At 42.0% G+C, this 8,448-nt stretch overlaps 2 protein-coding genes and 1 pseudogene across 2 annotated transcripts; all 3 read left to right on the top strand.

The window, feature by feature from the left end:
* Positions 1-588: 588 nt before the first annotated feature.
* LOC138032326 (zinc finger protein 503-like) lies at positions 589-2,643 on the top strand. The gene is made up of 2 exons (XM_068879985.1): positions 589-871; positions 1,012-2,643. The coding sequence occupies exons 1-2, from the start codon at positions 722-724 to the stop codon at positions 2,233-2,235; spliced, it is 1,374 nt and encodes a 457-aa protein (XP_068736086.1). The 5' UTR covers positions 589-721; the 3' UTR covers positions 2,236-2,643.
* Positions 2,644-6,649: 4,006 nt separating this feature from the next.
* Positions 6,650-7,586, top strand: LOC138031867 (uncharacterized; annotated as a pseudogene).
* Positions 7,587-7,655: 69 nt separating this feature from the next.
* Positions 7,656-8,093, top strand: LOC138031866 (uncharacterized). Its single transcript, XM_068879484.1, has one exon. The coding sequence runs from the start codon at positions 7,656-7,658 to the stop codon at positions 8,091-8,093; it is 438 nt and encodes a 145-aa protein (XP_068735585.1).
* Positions 8,094-8,448: the final 355 nt, after the last annotated feature.

Below are 8,448 nucleotides of genomic sequence, written 5' to 3'. Positions count from 1 at the left end.
ACGTGTCAACACATTATCGAATCTCGTTGATAATACGTGAACGACTCTAACCCCTGACTGATAGTGCGATAAGATAACGTTAAGATGTGTCAGAGGATCAAATAGTGCCGACTGTAAACACACATTTCAGCCTCTTCACTAGAAGGCTGTTGAACGTCACTGCGACGCCAAAACTTGCAGTAGCACTTAAGAGCCCCACTGGAAGCGCTGTTATTTGTGGCTCTTTTGAAGAAACAATGAACACAATGGCCTGATGTTAAACACACAACGAACCACCGGGTTGGAAATTGACAACTTTTACACAACTCACTTCAACACTTGTATTCAAACAACACGTGACAGGAATAATTGACGAAGATTGACAGGTCTTTATTGCTTACGAACATCACATTGACACGCTAGGCGATCCACTACTTAATTAACTCCTGTGTTCTGATTGGTTGGTTGCCAAATCATCAATCAATATCTTATATAGCCAATTACTTTGATGTCCACGGATGACAACTTTGTCAGTTTGATTATCCAATCAAGGAGTGAAATATCGCTAACGGCGAATCCTGATTGGTGGGCGGCAAATGTTCTCTAATCTAGCCAATTCATTTGCGACAAGAGAGCGCACTAGCTTTGTCTGAAGTCGGCTCTTTTCTTCTAAATCTACACCTTTCATTGTATAGTATTTAATATTTCACAAGGCCGACCGCACACACAGAAAGGTCCAGATATGCCGACGCGAACAATCGCTCTCAAAGCAACAGAATCTCCGGTTGATATATCTCAATCTCCTCGTCGAGTTCCTTTAGAAGCCCTACAAATGTTGACCCAGAGTGTTTCCAAATGCAATCAGGAATATATACAGCCACTTCCCTTCAAGGTACTGAAGCGCGTAATAGACAGTGAAATATTTCACCGGGTCCTAATAATTCACACGCCTTACACCCCATGACAACCCTTTCGAATAACTAACTTCATCGCATGCGATTCAAGCGATCTTACGTGTTTTTTCTTACGCAGGAAGACGAACAGAAAAAGTCCCCCTTGGCTTTGTTAGCAGCGACTTGCAGTAGCATCGGCAAAAACGAATCTTCAAAGGAAGCGGTTGGACCCGAAGTAGACAAATCATCTCAAGCTCGCAAGATAAGCGAAGACGAAAGAAAATCTTCTTTTAAACCTTACAAACACCCCGCCGGCGAGGCACAAAAAATGGACGAGGTGAGCGGCGAAAAGGCAGGATTTCGGACTCCTAGTAAAGAGAATAATACGTCCATTTCGCCGATTACGAACGCAAAGGAGGAACGAGCGAAAAGTTCATCGCTCTCGTATCCCGTCGCCGACGATTCTCGATGCGGGAGTCACTCGAGTCCTCAAAGCAGGGCTTGCGGAATGTTTTTAGAGCCTAATCAACAAACTTTTGGTATTCATTCACTTCATAAGGACTGCGGCGTAGGATACGTTCATCCCGCGTCTATTGTACCTTACAAGGGCTCCATACAATCGTATCCAACACCAACAGGCCAGGACACAGTTCCTCCCAATCTCAAAACACACGGCATGGCCTCCTCGTTACCGCTAAATTTCCCAACTAGTTTTCCGCAATGTGGCTGCGGATTCTGCTCCCCTCATTCAGGAGATGCAGCTCCGATTCTAAATAGCATGGGTTCATCTCGCCATCTTCAACTCCACAATCCAGGCAGCACGCCCTATATGGACTATCTTCAGAGAACCGTGTGCCGCGATGTCAACTGTTCAAATTGTAAGCCACAGTTCTCATCCTATGCATTTCCTTACTCTGTACCTCAATACGGACCACATTGTACTCAATGCGACAATGTAAAAACGGAACAAAATTCTCAATCCCAGTTGCCTTGCCTTAGCTATCCTCACAGTATGGCCTTGTACAAAGCCGGCACTCCGGACGAAACTTCTCCGTACGTTTGCAACTGGGTGGCCGGCAGCAAACATTGCGGGAAGTCGTTTACAACGTCTGAGGATTTATTCCAGCATCTACGAACCCATACTCAAACTGGAAGCCAGTCTACTTTGTCATACGCGCAATCAACATGTAATATACACGGCTGTCCGTGCAAGCTCAGGACAAGTCCGTTGCAGTCGAGTATCCACTCGGCTAGATATCGGCCATATTACTACAAGCCACCCGTTTTCCCCGTTCCGCCAACAGGTTGTTATACTACGCCCTATCCACTGCACGGATACGACGCTCATCGAATTTTCAAATAATTTTGGAACAAGAAGATCTTGGCGATTGCCAGCTATGACAATAGACATTTGCGTCGCCTAAGTTTTTCAAAATTGTTAAGCTTAGTCTATTTAGCCAAATGATTTTTTTAGAGAGAGTGGATAGAAGGAAAATGAACTGAGCGGAAACTGTTTTGGTATCTCTAGTGATTTTAAAACAAAGAGAAAAACAGAACACTCGAGATAACAGCCGTTTGTACATTGAAGTGAAAGGATAAAGCTGTAAATAAGCATAAGTTTTATGCGACTTTGGGTCCTCGTATCAAGAAATAACTTCGATTGGATCGCCTAAAAAGCACTAGGGATTAAGCCAAAGTAGTTTGCCTCGCTAGTGAAAAGTTTGCAAAAATAAAAAGGCATATAAATAAATCATGTTATTTTAGATTAAAAGCTGCCTGTTTTGTTTTTGCTTGTTTGAGAAATAAGAAGAGGATTTATCGATATCCAGATCTTTCTTTGCCTGCCGGTTTTTTTAATTTTGGGTTCTTGATCGCTGAAAAGAGAAGTATCGCGGAAATTTATCTACGGAATGAACATGACCGCAAAAACCTCTTTAAGAACCTCCTAGATAAAAATACTCATCATCAATGTGCCAATTTCGAGATAGCGGGTTTTTTTTGCGCTGCGGGGCATTTACTGTAGACATAAAGTGGCGTACAGATGATCTATTCAGAATTTTTCCTCTGTTTCTGTTCAGCAACTCCTTTCGAATATTTGATTGACAGCAATAAGTCGCTGTCATTAGCAACTGATCTACTCTTTCAGTCTTCATTTGACAGTTTTGACAGCTCAAAGGGAAGCGGTGACTTTAAAGACAATTTCATGATCCATGCCACATGTCCAAACAGTTTTCGCAAGGAAGCTCAATTTTCGGTTTGAGGGCGAAAAACGGTGATTAATATTTATTTATTTATACTTCTCGTATCTTGGCGCACGTTTCGCACCATATCAATTACATGCTGTCAATCATTATGTCTATTCATCGCTCGCCCGCTGGGAAAACCAATCTAGTTGTGTCGTATCCAAAGGAAATGAACTGTCAAAATTTGGGATCCTCAAGTAAAAAAATTAAATGAATATTTTCAAGTTGATCTATCTAAATGGGATAACATTAGCGACTGTAAATCATCGTGCAACTTAAAACAAGGCCGCGTTTTATGTCTGCCAAATATGAAGGATGGGACCGGACGGAATATGTCACCCAAAATGAAAAATGTGTTTTTGAAGGATTGAATTAAGTGCCAACGAATCACAAAAACCCGGCTAAAGTATTATCGATGTTAAGAACACGAAAGAACATATTGATCTCTATCAATCTAAAGAGGACTATTAACGTGTATCAAAATGATCAATTCATCCCATTTTAGTTCAGTTCAGTGGTTAGCTAGGGAAGATAGATTGCTTTCATAAATACAGTCAAAATTGCTCGAATAGTGGACATATTTTATTCGAGACAGTTTGGAAAGCTCTCGACAGCTGAGCTCTCTCCTGTCAAGTTGTCTTAATAGCGGAACAACGCTTCAAATAATAGATATTGCTGTTATCGAGCCAAAGTGACATTTTGATTGACAGCGGTAGAATCTGCTGTTGTCGGGACTATTTGATCTTGAGAGAGAGCTTTTCAACGCAGACAAGATTCAGGAAAGATTATTAGGCTAAACCAAAAAGTTGATTTCATCTAGACGGACAGCTTCTAACTGAATGATAATGAATGAAAATAGATATACAGTTGATTGCGTTCGACATCTAATACTCGCTATACAAATTTTTCTTAATTCTCTCTCGCTAATGGCGTTCTGTCCGTACGATGGAAGGGTAATGTCAAAAAACACCCACGCAAGCAAACTGTTCTGAGGAGTTGCCACGGAGCCCATGACACAATGATACATTTACGAAAGCAAATTTATTTTGAAGGTGATTTCAGCTGTTTCTGTTTGTTTTGACTGTTAATTTCACCCCGACTTGTTTAGCAAAGATACAGAGAATTCACTGTTAATGCGTAAATATCGCAGATCGCTCCATTACATATATTGATTCCAAGTGTGCCAGATGACTTAAAAAGCTAAAAATTTCCCTTTCTTACACTACCATGTCAATGGAATCAATTTTCGTCTCCAATGATTTCAATTATCCTCCAATCTGTTTTTTGTGAACAATTTTTAGAGAATATTAGATATCGTTCCTAGTTCTATTACTATAAGCTTTGTTAATTTTGCGTGTTGTTTTAATTCAGTTTAATTATTACCCACTGCCCTTTCCAATAAATCAAATCAAGCGCCCCACCTTCGTCTTTTCGCTCTAGGTAAGGTTCTTAGGACAAAGCTTCGCAATCTCTTTAGTGTGGTTTCTGTTTTAATTCACTCAACAAAAGCGAAATTCGCGCTTTTGTGTTCACAGCAAAGTGTTGTTCATATGGTAAGTTCATTTTCGATTGTACTCGTGAACACGGTTCGGTTTGTTCCGGGGTTTAATTTGTTGCAGTCCACTGAAAAAATTGCTAACAAAATTAGCACCTGCGTTCTGTAGCTAGAAGACTCGGTGGAAGGTAATTCGCGAAATATTATGCTGTTTGTATAAAGTTCTTTAGGCTAATTATCTGTTCATTGTATACATGAAGTTTCCGTCTTGATAATGTAAGTTACAGCGAAAGCATCGCTGAACAATGCCATTTTAAGATCTCAACAATAAAAAACCTTAATTCTCTGCGATGGTCACGGTTTATTTTTTCATTTCGTCTTAGTTAAGAGACAAGGCTATGTTTATGAAATTTGTTGGGTGAAAATTGGACAAATTGCGTTAAATTAAACAGAAGCGATTTAACATCTCTAGCTAAAATGTAAACTTAATACTCTCCAAGAGAGAGGCGTTGTTCCTTGAACAGAATTTCAGTAATGGAGGCCATCTTGAGCGTTCGCAAACCACGGAGATGTACAATCAAATACAGTATACAATGAAATCATTAATTATGGTTTGCCATAACTCTGTGTGTTGATAAGTGCTTTGACCTGGTTTACAAGTCCTGCATGATCTATTTCATCTCTTTTTACAAGCCCGCGGGCTTTTTTCTCCGGAAGCAAGCTGCTTCAAGTAGAGTGACAACGATAAAGGAAGTTTGCAGACCGGCCGGCGACAGCTTGAAAGACATAAGCTAACTGGGAAATTACTATCGAATTGATCAAAGATGATAGGGGCAAGCTTGAGCAGATTTTATCCAGTGTTGATAAGGTAGTTGTCAAGTCATGTATTATGTGTTTGATATCAGTGCTATCATGTCATTGGAAATGTTTCACAGATATTATCAAGACACGCTGGCACCAAACGCTTGCTGAGGTTTCGATGGCGCCTGACACCACTGCTACAGTAGATAGTCATTTTTTTCTCTAACATTGACTCTAATGTCGTACAACGAATGAAGTGGTTCGAAAGCTCATTCCCGCCTCCATCCGCTTTCCCTGCTCTCCTCGACGAGGACCGCATTGCCTTGGTAACACAAAGTCGTTCCAAGGGCCTCTCCCTTGGCTTCTGGGAGAGGTCCTGCGAACGAAGTTTTTGGTACCCAGAAGCATAGGGAGCTCAACATTTTGAACCTGTTTGAAGCCGAAGGTGTTTGCATGCAATTTGACCACAAGTCACAAGATTCCTACATTTTATGCAATTTATGTAATTACCTCGAAAAACAAAAAGGGAAAAATAGGGATTTTTAGAATAAATTTCGAGATTTCCAGAGACACAATTGGGATTTATAGACATTTTCTGTAGAATTTCCGGGTATATTTTAGGCCATTTTTCGGGATTTTTGTATCTAGGTAGGAGCCCATTACCCGAAGCCTCCATCTTCTATATTAACCCTCTGAGTCAACCCTTTCCCGTATATTTTTTAGAAGCACTTCACAGGGGGGCTTCAGTGGGTGTTTTCACAATAGCAAATCATAAGAGACCTATTGTCAGCCATTTAATACGTCACATATGTATGTGACGTGTGTGAACACGTATGTTCTCAGTCACTTACGACACTTACGACAAAATGTAGTAGTTCTAAAAATAGAAAGATGTGGGAAAGGGGTGACTCAAGCGTACAATACAGATGGAAGCGCCAAGTAATGGTCTCCTGATTTAGGCCTACCTGTATTCCACTTTACGAATCCACGTCAGAGCTGTGTTGGGTTCATTGGTTCTATAATCTGCAAGGAGAAATCTTTCCACGGCACTCCGTCTTTCAGCTTTCACCAAAAAACCATCCTTGAACTGATCTGTTTTGATCTAATGGGATTGCATCCCCATAAAAGCACTTACCTAAGATTGGAAGGCTTGAGACTTTAATAAAGTTATTATTATTATTATGATTATGATTATGATGATGATGATTATTATTATTATCATCAACCGGCAGAGGATAATGCTACATAATACTCTCTTGTTATTGTACAAGCTTCACAGCAGATGTGATGATGCCGGAAATTTTAGTCCCATCATCAGGTGGCAACATGGAACCTTAGGAAGGACTTTTCGTAGGATACTTGCTGATCCCACCAAAGCGGCTAATGGCGGGGATGTGTCGCTCGTGTTCTTTGATTCTGAACAAGCAGACACTGTCAGGAGAGCTGTTAACAATATCCTTCTACAGGCAGAGCCACTAGAGCCCAACATCACGAAGGAAATGCAAGACGCCCTTAAACGCTTAAAAGAGCACGAGTCCATCATGGTGCTCCCAGCGGACAAAGGGCACGCCAGCGTAGTCATGGATACCGACACCTATCACACTAAGATGTCTACCCTTATCAAGAACGGACCGTACGAGCTGCTCAACAAAGACCCGACAGACCGTCTGAACCCGAAGTTGTCCGAAAAGCTACCAACCTTGAAGCAAAATGGATATCTATCAGAGGCCGTTTACAACAAAATCAGACCTCGACACAAACAGCCGCCTAGAATCTACGGTTTAGCAAAGATTCACAAGGCCGATATACCCGATGTACAATGTACTACTGAGTACATGCGTTAACACCTTCGCATATGATTTATCTGCTTACTTAGATAACATCTTATCTCCTTTAACAGGTAACTCGGGTTTGACGGTGACTAATTCAGCTCACTTCGTATCCATCATTAGCAGCGAGACTATCCTAGACAACGAAATCATGGTGTCTTTCGACGTAGAGTCGCCGTTTACCAATGTTCCTATCGACACCACTGTAGAAACAGCGCTACAGAAGCTAGAGGACGACCCCAGCCTTGCGGACCGCACGACACCAACACCTGCTCAGATCCCTGACCTCGTGAATTTCGTATTGAGATCCACATACTTCCAATATAACGGATCAATTTACGAATAATTAGATCGCGGAAACGTTGATAGCTTCTTACAGCATCTGAACAACTAGCAGCCTTCCATTCGCTTCACCATGAAGACAGAGAACGACTACAAATTCCCTTTCCTTGACACCGCAGTTTCAATAGAACCGGACGCCCGCCTCACCACTAGCGTGTACAGGAAGCCTACGCACACTGATCAGTACTTAGCGTATGATTCCCACCACCTGCAATCAGTAAAACGCGGTATTGTCAAGTGCCTCTACGAGCGCGCCAAACGTCTCGTAACAAAACCCTCTGTTATCTCCAATGAGAAGAAGCACCTGTCTTCTGTTGTTGTCCCTCTTTCTTTCTTGCAGAAAATCACCGAGACCAGGAAACCGATCGAGTACAAGTCTGTTGTGGTTTTACCCTATGTCAAAGGCCTATCCGAACAACTTCGCCGCTGCCGACAGCAACAAGGTTTTCAAGTCAGAGACTACATTACGATCCCATTGAGTACGACCGAAAGACGCTGTCGAGCCGACTAAACAAGATGGCCTGGTTTACAGCATTCCCTGTGAATGCGGTAAAGTCTACATCAGCGAGACTGGAAGACCTATGCAAGATAGAATCAAAGAACATGAACGAGACATCCGACTTGTCCGCTCCTAGACATCCGCCGTTTCAGAACACGCTAACAACACCGGACACAACCCGCTTTGGAACAAAGTAAAGTTTATTGATCGTGATCCCCATCGGTACACACGCAGGGTCAAAGAGGCGATTCACATAAGACTTCACCCTAACAACATCAACAGGGATAGTGGAATAGAAATTCCGGAAGCATGGATGCCCACGATCAAGAAACACAACGACAGGAGAACCGTACGACAGCGGACCGCC

This window comes from Montipora capricornis, chromosome 14, assembly GCF_036669925.1.
Source record: "Montipora capricornis isolate CH-2021 chromosome 14, ASM3666992v2, whole genome shotgun sequence".
NCBI lineage: Eukaryota > Metazoa > Cnidaria > Anthozoa > Scleractinia > Acroporidae > Montipora > Montipora capricornis.
The sequence above is the reverse complement of the archived record's forward strand: the minus strand, read 5'-3'. Positions and strand labels throughout refer to the sequence as shown.